Source organism: Bos javanicus, chromosome 21, assembly GCF_032452875.1.
Source record: "Bos javanicus breed banteng chromosome 21, ARS-OSU_banteng_1.0, whole genome shotgun sequence".
Classification (NCBI taxonomy): domain Eukaryota; kingdom Metazoa; phylum Chordata; class Mammalia; order Artiodactyla; family Bovidae; genus Bos; species Bos javanicus.
Window position 1 is genome coordinate 54,239,412 of NC_083888.1, and position 15,198 is coordinate 54,254,609.

The 15,198-nt window shown below is 34.8% G+C and overlaps 1 protein-coding gene across 7 annotated transcripts in view; it reads left to right on the top strand.

Annotated features, from left to right (window-relative positions):
- Positions 1–15,138, top strand: part of TOGARAM1 (TOG array regulator of axonemal microtubules 1) — a 78,439-nt gene extending 63,301 nt beyond the window's left edge. For 6 of the 7 annotated variants that reach the window (XM_061395013.1, XM_061395014.1, XM_061395010.1 and 3 more), the window contains 7 exons: positions 283–441; positions 3,234–3,360; positions 5,700–5,818; positions 7,857–8,046; positions 10,232–10,451; positions 13,309–13,395; positions 14,002–15,138. In XM_061395013.1, the coding sequence (XP_061250997.1) occupies positions 283–441; positions 3,234–3,360; positions 5,700–5,818; positions 7,857–8,046; positions 10,232–10,451; positions 13,309–13,395; positions 14,002–14,255 (1,156 nt within the window). In that variant the 3' untranslated portion in view covers positions 14,256–15,138. The remainder of the gene's footprint in view (positions 1–282; positions 442–3,233; positions 3,361–5,699; positions 5,819–7,856; positions 8,047–10,231; positions 10,452–13,308; positions 13,396–14,001) is intronic. The other variant, XM_061395015.1, reaches the window with a different exon arrangement.
- The last annotated feature ends 60 nt before the right edge of the window (positions 15,139–15,198 follow it).

Sequence of the window (15,198 nt, forward strand, 5' to 3'; positions counted from 1 at the left end):
AATTCCTTTGTGGTAAAAGTCAGATTAGGTACTAAGCATACAGAAGACAATAATATTGTTGTTTTAATAGTGTTCCTAACCTTCATAGATCTGGAGCTAAATAAATGTCAGTGATTATAACTTCTGTTTTTAACTTCTTGGAAGAGATAGCTAATGTAAATAATTTGTCATTTTAGCCTACAACGATGATGGCTGAGGCTTAGGAGTAATCATTTAATTTTTAAGGTATATGTTTGGAAAATAGTTTATCAACTCTATTGTAATTGACCATGTTTCCTCTAGCCACTTACACATTGCAGTAAGAAGATGTGCTGCCCAGCATTTATCAGATGTGGTAGAATTTATGGAACCAGAGCGTGTTTTATCTGGAACAAAGGATATGGCTGACCGTATATTACCCGCTGCTGCTAAATTTGCTCAGGACAGCTCACCAGAAACCAGGTGAGTAGCTGCTAATAATATTTGTTGGGTCTCTTATTTACTACAAGGGCTTAAATGTAGAAACAAAGGTTGAAGAAGAATAAACATTTTTCTAAATGGAGAAGTGGGACCCCCACAGATTGGTGCTGGGGGATGATCTTTTTTGACTGATTTATAAATGACCTTGAGGGAGTGCACAGTGAATTCTCCAAATTTACAAATGACACTACATACTTCTGGGTAGTAAGATGCCATGTCCCAGGGATGATCTGCATGAAAACCGTACAAGACTATATAAGTGGGCAGAAAAGTGGCAGAAGAAATTCATTGTGGGCAAATATAAGGTAAATGCATTTAGGGGAAAATGATGTATTTCCAAGTAGTCAGGTAAAATCAGGAAGAATACAGGAAGCAAACTGATTAGCATGAGATATGTGCACTTAGAAAATTCCATGAATTCTTGATTGCTGTCTTGTACTCAAAGAACAATTTTATGAAGGTTAAGAATGGTCAGAGAAGGATAACAGAGTAATTAAGAAATGGATGGTACTATAGCTGTAATGCTAACAGAAGTTTGGATGTAATCAGAAGCTTAGGTTCAATTCCTAGCTCGAGCCACTGTCAGCCCTTAGCAAGTTACTTAACTTCTGTTAGCCTCTGTTTCATCTATAAAATTAGTAAGGTTTGACTAAATGTTTATAATGTCCCATACAGAATGTAAAAATTTTGGCAGTTATATGTGAACTCAGATTAAATGAAGAAGGTAGGACCTTGACTTTGTGGAAACTAAAAAGAAAAGAAGGACATCAAACTTTAACATTTTAAGACAGAGATGTTCATTACTTTAAGTATCTACAGTTAAGCTTGTGGAAGTCATGTCAAAAAAATATTATAGAAACTAAATATATTCATTTAATATTACTGCATAACAAATAACCACAAACATAGTGATTTAAGGCAACACAGGCTCTTTTAGCTTACCATTTTTAGGTTAGAAGTCTGGCATGCTCAATTGGGTTTTCTGCTTAGCGTTTCATAAGGCTGATATCAAGGTGGTAACAAGTGCAGGGCTCTTGCACTATAGAAGAATCTGCTTGCAAACTCAGCTTGTTGGCTGAATTCAGTTTCTTGTGATTATTGGACAGAGGTTACCATTCCCTTGCTGGCTCTCAGCCGGGATCTCTTCTCAGCTCCTTTCTGTCCACCCGAATTCCTTCTCATGCAGCCCACCTCCATCTTCAAGCCAGCAGCAACAAGGCGAATCCCTCTCATGCTTGGAATTTCTTTGACTTCTTTTTCTTCTACCAGCTACAGAAAGCTCTGTGCATTTAAGGGCTCATGTGATTCACTTAGGTCCACCCAGATCATCTCCCTATCTTAAAATCAGCTGTACCATTAAATATAACATAATCCTGGAAGTTACATCTCGTATATTCACAAATTGTAGGAATTAGAGCAAGATATCTTTGGGGTAACCATTTTAGAAGTTGTACATACCTCAGTAAAGTTCAAAACAATTAAGGAGGGTTGGATCATAATAGACTAGTTAGAAACAAAATAAAATTTACAATAGTTGTTTTTTTTACATTTTAACTTTTCCTTAATGGCATAGTAATTCTTCTAATCCATTTTGTCATTTCTTAGATTCTTATTTAAAGTTTTAAAATTACAGAATAATGACAACTTTCCAGTTATAGTGTTTCTTACATTTTTTGTCTTTTGCTTGCTCCTTTGTTTGTTTTAGCCATTCACATATCATTACAGTCTATGGTAGACCTGCAGTCCTTACCATTCTGGGATAAAAGTTAGAGTCAGCTTTGAAACTATAACTAATTAGGAGCTATTTATCTGGGTGTTAACCTTATTCTGGTTGTGGGGCAAGAAAACTAATTTTTATTCTCTGATATTACCTCCCTTTTGTAATTTCATTACATTTGAACAAATCTAGTTGATATAAATGATTCTGAGATCATCTTCTACATCTCCCCCACAAAAGCTTTGCCTTCTCTGGTTCTTCTAGTATCATACATTCCAAGTTGTAGGTAAAGGTATAATTGTAATTATTTTAGGGTCAAGTCTCCAGGAAGAAGAAGAATACAGTTTTATGAGGTAATACAAGACCCCCCTGTCGAAAAATAATCTCCAGTATGCACTTCCACCACATCATTTACCATTATAATGATATCCTGGCTTAGGGTATTATCCCAAAAGAATTATGTTAAAACTAATGTAGCATTTAAAAAAACACCTAGTTTTGGAGAACATTAGACATTTCATTAGTGTATCAGCCACAATTTACCAGCTAACTTTGGATGTATTTTAGATAGCAAAGAATAGGTTTTTGAAGAATTGAAGCCCAGGTACGTTTTGGCAGGAAGAAGAAAAGAGAGAGAGTCAGAAATACAGAATCTTGGGTTGACTTCGGCCAGAATATCTGGCCAGTCTGTGAGCAGCAAAAGGTCACCAGACAAGGAAGTCAGGACAAACACTTCTTTTAACTCACAGTTCTGCCAAATGCCAGTCTTTATGTGGATCCTTGGGTGCCTGAAAAATAGTCATAGCTTTTGACTCTCTGTGACATATAGCTAAAAGATTTGAAGCTATGTTTTTTTAAAGATGGGTGGCAGGAGAATGCTATACTCTCTAATCCAGTTACTGCAGCTATATTTCAGTGGCTTATTTAATATAGGGATGATAATCTTGATGTTGATAGGTTTTTTTTCTACTGGGGGAAAAAAATTAAATCTAAGGACAGAAACTTAGGCTTGTTAAGATTTATAGAATCATTTCACATATTTCTTAAATATCCATAGGTATTATGGCCGAAAGATGCTTTTCCTCATGATGTGTCATCCTAACTTTGATAAAATGCTTGAAAAGTACGTGCCATCTAAAGATTTGCCATATATTAAGGAATCTGTTAAAAGCTTACGGCAAAAGGTATGTAGAAGAAATTTATTTTATAACACAACTTTAAAAGCAATGTTCATTTGCTGAGGAAGGTAAAGGATAGAAATAATTACTTGTTTATTTCTGTTAACCATTCGGAATAGATCTACAGTAGCATTTCAACAACTGTAGTACTGAGGAGACATTCATAGTGTAAATGTTTATTGAATAGAAGGTTGATATTAGGTAGAATGTAGTAGTGTGGCTTATTGGAATTACAAGACTTGTGTTTGAATCACAGCTTGAGAAGTAGCAATTATATAATCTTGCACATATCATTTCTTTATTGTTTTTATAAAATGAGGATAATGTTTATTACACTTAGTTCTTTATTTTCCTTGTACGTTCCACTGTTAGAGCTTCTACCACATTGTTGATAAAGGAGTTCCTTGAGGGGAAGCCCCATGTCTTATATGTCCTTGTAGATAATGAGTATTCAAAAATGTATGTAAATGAGTAACTGAGGGACTGTCAAGTGAAATGAAATGTGAAAAGTGCCTTATAAAGTAACCCAAGAGTTGGTAATGTTATTCTTCTTACCTTTGAGTTTCTTAACAATAAAAGAGTGATCAATTTATAATTATCCATTCTATATTGCTAAAGATTATAAACTTTCTGAATGGGTTGATCGTGTTCCCCCCAAAACAAAGAGCTTTTATTTTTTGTTTTGTTTTTGGTTTTTGTACTTGTTATTTTTTCATATTTTTTTGTTTTGTTTTTGTTGTATTATTTTTTATTTTTCTTAAGGACAAAAGACAGGGTCGGGGAGTCTATCAATAGTAATATTAGGCCAGAGCCCTTTTCAAAAGTGTAAAGTCAACCCTTCTAAAAGAAAATTGATTCTTGGGTTCCCCTGGTGGCTCAATAGTAAAAAATCCACCTACCAACGTAGGAGACATGGTTCAATCCCTGATCCAATCTGGGACCATCCCACGGAGCAACTCAGCCCAGGCTGATAAGCCCAAGCGTCACAACCATTGAGCCTGTGCTCTAGAGCCCAGGAGCTGCAAATACTGAGCCTCCCTGCCGCAACTACTGAAGCCCACTTGCCTAGAGCCTGTGCACCACAGCAAGAGAATCCACCACAGTGAGAAGCCCGCACACTGCAACCAGAGAGTAGCCCCTACTCACCACAACTAGAGAACAGCCCAAGGAGTGCTGATGACCCAGCACAGCCAATAAATAAATAAATAAATAAATAAAATTATATATGTCTAAAGAAAATCAATTCTTTTTAGCATTGGGAACACAACAAGAATAAAATTCCCTGCACATTTTGTTACCTATAAGATAATGAAAATGAATGGAGTTGACTTCCTTTTAAGATGGGAAAACAAATAGACCTACTTTTCATGTAATTGTTGTTTAGTCACTAAGTCATGTTCAACTCTTTTGTGACCCCATGGACTGTAGTCCACCAAGCTCCTCTGTCCATGGGATTTCCCAGGCAGAAATACTGGAGTAGGTTGCCATTTCCTTCCCCGGAGGACTTTCCCGACACAGGGGTCAAACTTGGGTCTCCTGCATTGGCAGGTGGATTCTTTGCCACTGAGCCATCAGGGAAGCCCCTTTCATATAGTTACCCGCTCAATATACATTTTTGTTTAGTAAAAGAAAAAAATGTAGCCTATTTACGTATTAATTTTTGCAAAAATGTGCTTAGTTTAATGATGTGGAATTTTTCTGTGGTAATTTATGTTATTCCTCTCTGGTCAACTTAGATACAAGATTCATTTTTGAAGGGATACTACTTCAAATATGTGTGGTGATAAACATTTTAGGGCATTTTTTCTTCCTATTGGTATGAGATTTCAGCTTAATTCATATAGAATTTATCAAAATAACCATGTAAAAAATTATCTTACTAAAATGAGGCTGATTATATCTGTGAGTTATCTCAAGTACAAGTATCAGAAAAAATAAATTTTAATTAATTCATATTTAAATGTTTATTCCCATACTGGTATTGCATAGGAATTCATTGTTTATGTGATATATTCATATTTTCTATATAAATTCATGATTTATTTTTATAGATTTTAAGCTTTAAGAAGAGTAGTTACAAAATATAGATCTGAGGTTTTGCATTTTAAACAGTTTTACCAAGTCAGTATCACTTGCTGGTGTTGGGCACATATTTTGTTAATTTACTACTAATTACAAGGTAATTTATATATCTGATACCCTTTAAAGCATAAATATCGCAGATTATTAAAATGCATTCAGTCATGAGAGATCAGCAATGACTGCTATGAAAATTACATTGTCCAAGTTAATTTCACTTTTACTAATTTTAAGACTTTTATTGCACTGCCTCTCTTTACTTATAGGGTTTGGGAGAGATACCGCTAGATACTCCTTCAGCAAAAGGAAGACGATCTCATACCGGCAGTGTTGGAAACACAAGGTCGTCATCTGTTTCTAGGGATGCTTTCAATTCAGCTGAAAGGTAGAATCATTACTCCCTACTGATGATAGTCTCATTTAGTCTCATGGTAGTCTCATTTGAATGTTTTCATGAACTATTCCAGAGTTGTTTGTCAAAATTTAATGAAAGTTGGTAAGGACTTAGAAAATATGAGATAATTTGATTTAACAAGGCAATTATTTATTCACAGCACCTTGCTTTTATGTGAACTAAACTTTAGTAAAACTTTAGTGTTATTGAACTTGTCAATATTAGGCCTGTCCTAGACAACTCTTTAATTTTTTTTCAATTTATAGCCTTTACTTCCCCCCTTGGTTATAAAAGTAATACATAGTTATGGTTAAGGGAGAAAAAACTGTATGAAATACAAGCATTAAAAGAGTGTAACCGATCACCTATAATAACCGTCAACCAAAAAAAGAAATACTGTTAAAATTTTTTTTAATATAATTGTATATGTAATGGTGTAACCTGTTTAAACTATTAGGCAGTATTTAATAGATTGATTATATAGTTTTTAAAAATCTTTCAGAAGTAGTATGATCTCTTTGGTGTATTTTAAAATATGTTTTAAACATTACTTTAAAAATTATGAGTCGATGCATAGGTATCTTTCATATTTTCCGTGTTTGTTATATCTTTGAATAATAAATTTTATAAAAAATAAAAATCCATAGAGTTTTGGAGCCTTGCTCTTCAAAGTATAGTTCACAGAGGAGAGTACTATATGCCCTGAATATAATGCTACTGTATGTTTTATATAAAAGTTAAGAGAGTGTGTCCTGAGTCCTCAAAACAAATAAAAGTTATTTATTAAAATTTTTTCCTATTTCTTTAATTTTGCACCTATATGAGATAATGGATGTTCACTAAAGTTATTGTGATAATCACGTCATGAAATATGTAAATCAAGTCTTTGTATACCTTAGACTTTACACAGTGCTGTATTTCAGTTATATCTCGATAAAACTGGAAGGAAAAAAGTGTAGGAGAAACAAAGACTTGCTTAGACAAAAAATGAGGCAATTTGTTGCCATTGGATTTTCTTTGCAAGAAATGTTAAAACAGTTCTTTAGAGAGAAATAAAATACTATAGGAACTAGGTTGCTTCCAGAACAGAGATATAACTAGGTTGCTTCCAGAACCTCTCAAGTTCAGCTTGAGAGGTTCGCCGCCTTTAGCTAGCATCGGGTAACTAGGATTTCAGGAGGATTCCCCACCATTCTCTAACTGGTAAGAGTAGTTTACTGTGCCTCTGTTATTTGGGCAAACATTGTGAAGAACTGCCTTATTCCTGGAACTTGGGAATTTTGGTATGTCCCAGGCAAAGGACCAATCGTGAACAACTCCCCATTAAAAATCCTGGGTACCGCGCCTCTAAGCTTCTTTGGTAGACAACATTTGACATGTATTGTCACAGTTTGTTGCAATTAAGGAATTAAGGAGAAGGAATTAAGTTTATTAATTAAGTTTATTAATTAAGGAGGAATTAAATTTATACTCTGTGACTCCACTGGAAAAGGACCCTTGGAGGCTTGCATCTAGTTTCTTCCAGACTTTGACCCCATGCACCTTTTCCTTTTGCTGATTTTGCTTTATATCCTTCTCCTATAATAAATCTTGCTGCTGCTGCTGCTAAGTCGCTTCAGTTGTGTCCCACTCTGTGTGACCCCATAGACGGCAGCCCACCAGGCTCCCCCGTCCCTGGGATTCTCCAGGCAAGAACACTGGAGTGGGTTGCCATTTCCTTCTCCAATGCATGAAAGTGAAGAGTGAAAGTGAAGTCGCTCAGTCGTGTCCGACTCTAGCAACCCCATGGACTGCAGCCTACCAGGCTCCTCCGTCCATGGGATTTTCCAGGCAAGAGTACTGGAGTGGGTTGCCATTGACCATGAGTAAAACTACATGCTGAATCTGAGTCCTCCCAGCAAATTACCAAACCCAGCAGAGATATTAGGGACCCCCAACACAAGTATTGTGGCTGTGGGTTATTTTGTGAATTTTTTAAAAGTGAATACATGATAATTATTATGTTTGTTTTACCTTTGTTTCACTTTAGAGAGGTAACTGAAATTCGTGAAATCACCAGAAAATCAGTTCCCCGAAATTCCTTAGAAAGTGCTGAGTACATTAAAGTCATAACAGGTTTATTAAATGCAAAAGATTTTCGTGATCGTATTAATGGGATTAAGCAGCTTTTATCAGATACAGAAAACAATCAAGAGCTTGTTGTTGGAAACATTGTGAAGGTAAGGACCGTCAAAATTAATTTTCATGTTCAATCCATAGTTAATAAAGTTCATCAGTATAATAATTGTCTTATTTCTTAATATTACATATATATATTACTTTAAAGTGTTAAAACTTAGAGAAAAGTTTTGATTCCTCCCACTTGATGGTGACTCCTTGAAAACTTTATAATCTCAGAGTTCTCAGAACCTGGCAGTCAGTAAATATATATGTTGAGTAAGAGAGTCCCTTGGTGGCCTAATGGTTAGGATTCTAGACCTTCACTCATAACCCAGGTTCAGTCCCTGGTTGGGGAACTGCAATCCCCAAAAGCCATGCAGTGGGGCCAAAAAAAATAATAAATAAATTGAGTGAATCAATCAGTATTTTAAAAACCAGGGCATTTAAGAGACTTGATATTCAGTTCAGTTCAGTCGCTCAGTTCTGTCCGACTCTCTGCAGCCCCGTAGACTGCAGCACTCCAGGCTTCCCTGTCCATCACCAACTCCCAGAGCTTGCTCAAACTCATGTCCATCGAGTTGATGATGCCATCCAACCATCTCATCCTCTGTCATCCCCTTCTCCTCCTGCCTTCCATCTTTCCCAGCATCAGGGTCTTTTCCAATGAGTCAGTTCTCTGCATCAGGTGGCCAAAGTATTGGAGTTTCAGCTTCAGCATCAGTCTTTCCAATGAATATTCAGGACTGAGTTCCTTTAGATTGACTAGTTGGATCTCAAGAGTCTTCTCCAACACCACAGTTCAAAAGCATCAATTCTTCCGTGTTCAGCTTTCTTTATGGTCCAGCTCTCACATCCATACATGACTACTGGAAAAAATCATAGCTTTGACTAGATGGACTTTTGTCACCAAAGTAATGTCTCTGCTTTTTAATAAGCTGTCTAGGTTGGTCATAGCTTTTCTTCCAAGGAACAAGCATCTTTTAATTTCATGGTTGCAGTTACTATCTGCAGTGATTTTGGAACCCCCAAAATAAAGTCTCTCACTGTTTCTATTGTTTCCTCATCTATTTGCCATGAAGTGATGGGACCGAATGCCATGATCTTGTTTTTTGCACGTTGAGTTTTAGCCAGCTTTTTCATGCTCCTCTTTCACCTTCGTCAAGAGTCCCTTTAGTTCCTCTTCACTTTCTGCCATAAGGGTGGTATCATCTGCGTATCTGAGGTTATTGATATTTCTCCCAGCAATCTTGATTCCAACTTGTGCTTCATCCAGCCTGACTTGATATTACTTAGGAATAAATAATGAAAGTTTCATATGTAAATTAGAAGTCTGCTTGTGCTAATTTTATATATTATGTTAATATATATTTATAAATATGCATTTGTATATTTTATAACTTATATAGGAAGACTAGAAGCAATAGAAAGGGAAACAGTAGTAAATGTTAGTGGTACGAGAGCATAGATTACTTATGCTTCCTCAGAATTTGGTTCAGTCAATTCCATTAGTAATTTAGTCATTAAATTCTACTGGTAACCTACTCCATTATTCTTGCCTGAAGAGTTCCATGGACTGAGAAGCCTGGCAGGCTACAGCCCATGGGGTTGCAAAGAGTCAGACACGACTGAGTGACTAATACTAACACTTATATATGATATATATCATGGATTATTAGTTAATAGTCTCATTCTCACAGAATAGCTCTTTCCTCACCTGACATAGTTAAATTGCTCAGCATTTACTTCATTATATCTTGAATTTACAAAAGCTAAGAATTAGAAGAAGAAGGCTCTATTGTTTAAGTACTCAGGTTAAGAGGTACTAATAAAAACTTAAATCTGAAACTAGGTCAAATCTCTGTAGTAAAACCTACATGTCTACTTCTGTTACAAATAGAGATAAGAATAGAAACGTCTAAGTTCTTAAAGTTAGCTAAACTAACCTACACATTTCAGAAAACAGCATTTTTTATTGAACCAAATTTCTCAACCTTAATTTAGAGATTTTAGGATCTCTTTTTAGGTGGATTTTGAAGTCTCTTTTTACTGTAAGAAGATTGGACACTAGCATCCAAATTTTTATGAAGTTCCTGTTATCTCAGTCCAAGTTAAATGAGATGCGTGTGTGTGTTTTTAAATAGTACATTTATGCTTTAGTAGGATGAATACTATGAAATGCCATTAGGAATTTAAATATAATAGATATCAACATTAGTTCACTTTAATTTACCAATTTACTTTCAGATCTTTGATGCTTTTAAATCTCGGCTTCATGATTCCAATAGTAAAGTAAACCTGGTGGCTCTAGAAACAATGCACAAAATGATTCCTTTGCTCAGAGACAACTTATCTCCTATAATCAACATGCTAATCCCAGCAATAGTAGATAACAATCTGAATTCCAAGAATCCAGGCATCTATGCTGCTGCCACCAATGTTGTTCAGGCACTGAGTCAGCACGTAGGTAAGAAATCTTACTTTGGCATTCAGATTATTTTGGCTTTACTTTTGTGCTTCCTCTTTCTACACATTTTCTAAAATGCCAAAATCCTAGCTATTCAGTTTTTGTCACTTAATGTTGCGATAAAATTTTTAAAGTTTTCTCAGTAGCAGTTTTAATTATTTTTAGTGATTAAATACCATTCCATTAAACTGACTTTCTCTACCTTTATTTTTAACTGTTCAATTCTTATTTTTCTACCTCAACATCACATCTGATACCAAGTTAACTCAAAATGGATCATAGATTTCAATGGAAGATTTAACTGTATAACTTATAGAATATATGAGAAAATCCTTAGAACTTAGGCTTGGTGAAGAGTTGTTAGCGTGGCATTAAAAGTATGATCTATATAAAGTCCATAAACTGAACGTCATCAAAATTTAAAACATTTCCTTTGCATCCCATTTCTGTAACGTAGTGGTTATCAGGTTTACTTCACATTTACTTTGCAAAAGACTTTTTATTAGGTCAAAGTATTTATTTTTGTGTTACAAAAATAAGTCCAAATAGATAGTGAAATAAATGTAGTTTTTAAGTGTCCCATCCTGGACTCTCTTTTCTAGAATTTCGTAAACAGTTCAAGTTTAGGTTGCTTCGGCACCTGTTTAGGATGCTATGTGGTCTCCATCCTAGAACCATGTGTCTGTAGTTTAGCTCGTAACTAACTGGACAAGTCGTCCTCTATGATGCCATCATTCCAGCTATCCTTCCAGACAAACTACAGATTTGCAGAAAATATTTGCAAACCACGTATCTGATATATATGCTTATCTAGAATATATAAGGGGTTTCCCTGGTAGCTAAGCTGATAAAAAAAAAATCCGCCTGCAGTGCAGGAGAACCCAGCTCGATTCCTGGGTCAGGAAGATCCCTGGAGAAGGAAATGGCTACCCACTCCAGTAGTCTTGCCTGGAGAATTCCATGGACAGAGGAGCATGGCGGGCTACAGTCCATGGGGTCACAAAGAGTTGGACACAACTGAGCAACTTTGACTTTCAGAATATATAAAGAACTTGTGGGAATTTGCTGGCACTTCCACTGCAAGGAGTCCAAGTTTGATCCCTGATCAGGAAACTAAGATCCCACAAGCCACATAGTGCAGCTAAGAGAATGCGAGAGAAAGAAAGAATTCTTAAAACTCAACATTAAAAAAAAAAAAAAAACCCTATTTAGAAAATGGGCAAAGGACATGAAGGAAACATTTATATGGATGGAAAATAAACACATGAAAAGACGTGTAACATTACTAGTCACTAAGGAAACATAAATACAAATTAAGACCATGATCGTTATGCAAGTGTATTAGTCTTTTTGGGTAGTTAAACTACCACAGCTTGGATGACTTAAAAACAACACATACTTATTTCTCACAGTTCTTGAAGCCTGGGAAGTCCATGATCAAAGCATCAACAGATTTGTTGTTGGGTGAGGGCCCTCTTCCTGGTTTATAAGTGGCCATCTTCTGGCTGTGTTCTCACATGGTGGAAGGGACGGGAGCTCTTGAAACCTCTTTTATGAAGGCACTAATCTCACTGATGAAGGCTCCACCTTCGTGACCTAATTTCCTCCCCCAAAGCCCATTTTCAAACACCATCACATTGGGGATTGGGTTTCAAGGTATAAGTTTGGGTGGGGCATGCAAACATTGAGTTCATAGCAAGTATTAGAACAGCTAAAATTAAAAATAGTGACAACACCAAATGCTAACAAGGTGCAGAGAAACTGGATCTGATACATTGCTGGTGAGAATGTAAATAAAAAATCATAGCCACTTTAGAAAATTGTTGGGCTGTTTCTTAAAAAAACTAAGCATGCACTTACCTATCAGTTGTTTTCCTAGGCCTTTATTCCAGAGCAGTAAAATATTATGTTCATGCAAAAACCCGTACATGATTGTTCATAGCAGCTTTGTTTGTAATAGCCCCAGACTGTCAATTGCCTAAGTATAGTTCAGTGGGTTAATGGTGAAAAAACTTGATATATCCATACCATAAAATACTTAGCAGTAGAAAGAAATGGGTTATAGACACATGGAACAGTTTGGATGGATCTCAAGGTCATTATGCTGAGAGAAAAAAGCCAACCCCAAAAGGTCACCTGCTATAGGATTCCATGTGTATAACTTTTTCAAAATGACAAATTTGCAGAGATGGAAAGCAAATTAGTGGCTATCAGGGTTTAACAGCAGTTTAGGAGGAGTCAGTATATGTATAGCTATAGGTCTTTGTGGTGATACAGTAGTTCTGTATCTTAACTGTAGTGATAGTTTCACAGATCTGCACATGTGATAAAATGGCATAGAACTATATACACATACTGTACTAATGCCAGATTCCTTGTTTTGATGTATACTATAATTATGAAAGATGTAATTTGGGTGAAAGTACACAGGCCTATCTGTACTATCTTTGATATTTCCTGTGAAACTATAAAATTAAAAATTTGAAAAAAAATCAGTGAAGGTAAAAACTATCCCAAAATTTCAATTCTTCATTTCTTTTTCTTTTTTGATAAACCTATATACTATCATTTGGAATAAGATGCCTAGGAGATAGGTAGTTCTTTTTCTTTTTTATACCATATGATAGCTCCTTTAATATTCTGTGAGGTATTTTTACTTTTTATTTGCTTTAAGAATATTACTGTATTAAGGTTTATAGAGAATTTTTTAAAGTTGTTAACTATGTAGATTAAATCTTTCTAACACATTTTCATTCATTTACATGATTTTTTTCCTTTCAATGCTATGTAATGGAAAATAAATAAGATTTTTATAACTGCTTAAAAATGTGTCTCTGTGTTAATTCTTTTTGTTTAGATAATTACTTACTTCTACAGCCATTTTGCACAAAAGCCCAGTTTTTAAATGGAAAGGCAAAACAGGATATGACTGAAAAGCTTGCTGGTAAAAATTTTTAAATTGTTATTTCTTAAGAAATAGTTGATTGATTAAGGATACACTGATGGGCATTTCAACTCAATTTTAGGATAGCTACCAAGTTCAATATCATTATCTATGAAGTAGAAATAAATTGTATAATGATCTGTAAAAAGACCTTTTAAGACTTTTACCCCAAAAATTTTCTTCAAAAGAATTTTATTCCTTTTTCCCCCCAGTAAAAAAATCTTGTTAGGAGAAATAAATAGGATCAATAAAAGATATTAAAATCAAATATTGGTACATACAGAAAACTGCTGTTTCAAATTGTGTTTAATGAAAGGTCCAGGAGTTTAAAATGTATATGTCTTGATTAAACTACATTTGGAAAACATTGAGATGAATTTTTGGTTTGATTTCTATTTTTACTGCTTTTGCCTGTCATATATAGATTTCTAATACTTGAAGATCCCAATCTTTGGGAGCAAAGTTTCTGGCCTTACTTTTTTTAAGATGCTGAACATTTTAGCACACATGTCAGGGAAGAAGCCTAGTTTATTTTATATGCTTTTTAATTGTCAGAACTTGAATTTTTTTTTTTAAACCTCACTGTTTATTATTTTTGTGTTTCAGATATTGTTATGGAACTTTATCAAAGGAAGCCCCATGCAACAGAACAGAAAGTGTTGGTTGTTTTATGGCATCTCTTAGGGAACATGACAAATAGTGGCTCTTTGCCTGGAGCTGGAGGAAATATACGAACAGCCACAGCTAAATTATCAAAAGCACTTTTTACACAGATGGGTCAGAATCTGTTAAATCAGGCTGCATCTCAACCATCACATATAAAAAAGAGTTTAGAAGAATTGCTTGATATGACAATTTAAAATGAATTATGAGTCTTTGATGAAATATGATGAACAAAACTGTTTACATGATGACAAATGGAAGTTTGTTAAAGTTAGGTTTTCAGTGCCTGCGCTTCTCATCCAGTAATTAAGTCAATAACTATTTTTATTTGCAGCCTGTGAGTACACATCTGTCCTACATCAACCCTATCACTTGCACCCATCACACAAAAATCTAAAATAATATAATCTAATGCTCATGAAATCTGAGGCATGTGGAGTAAATCCAATTTTAATATTTTTGAGAAAAGTCCCGCTTATTTGCACTATTCTGTAGAAACTGCAATTTGTTGCCCTATATGTACGATTAGACTTTTAATTAAAAATATACTTTTTGTTATGTAATCATGTTTTGCTATGTCTCATTACTCAGCCTTGTTTAATGAAGTGGAAGAAAAGTCATTGAACTATGTTATCACAAACTATGTTTTATGTGCTATTTGTGAAAAACATGTATTTCTGAAATCAGTCTGCTAATATGATTGTGCAGTATTAGCTTGCTTTTGCTGCTGTGTTAAGTGAAATATTTGCTTACCAGTTGGGTTTAATCATCTACATAATTGTGAAATTTTACAAGTTATAATAAAGCATGATGACCAAAGTTTTAGAAAATATTTAAACATTAAATGCACGTTTAAGAAAACGTGTTGAATGTAACTTCCCTATTTTTGTGTGCAAACACTAAATTTTATTTCTATATGTCCTGACATTTATAAAGGTGTTATTTTGCTGCCCAGTTGTATAATTCTCAAGTATAGTGCCAGGTCTTCTCTAGCTTTTCTCAGAATTCTTGGGCTACAAGTACTGTATGCATCTTAAAAAAGAAAAGGAATGTTATATAATAAAAGGATTTATTTCTGTAGATGTGTGAGAGGTGTCCTATTTTTTCAACTTCAATGTATATTAAAATGGGAAATATATA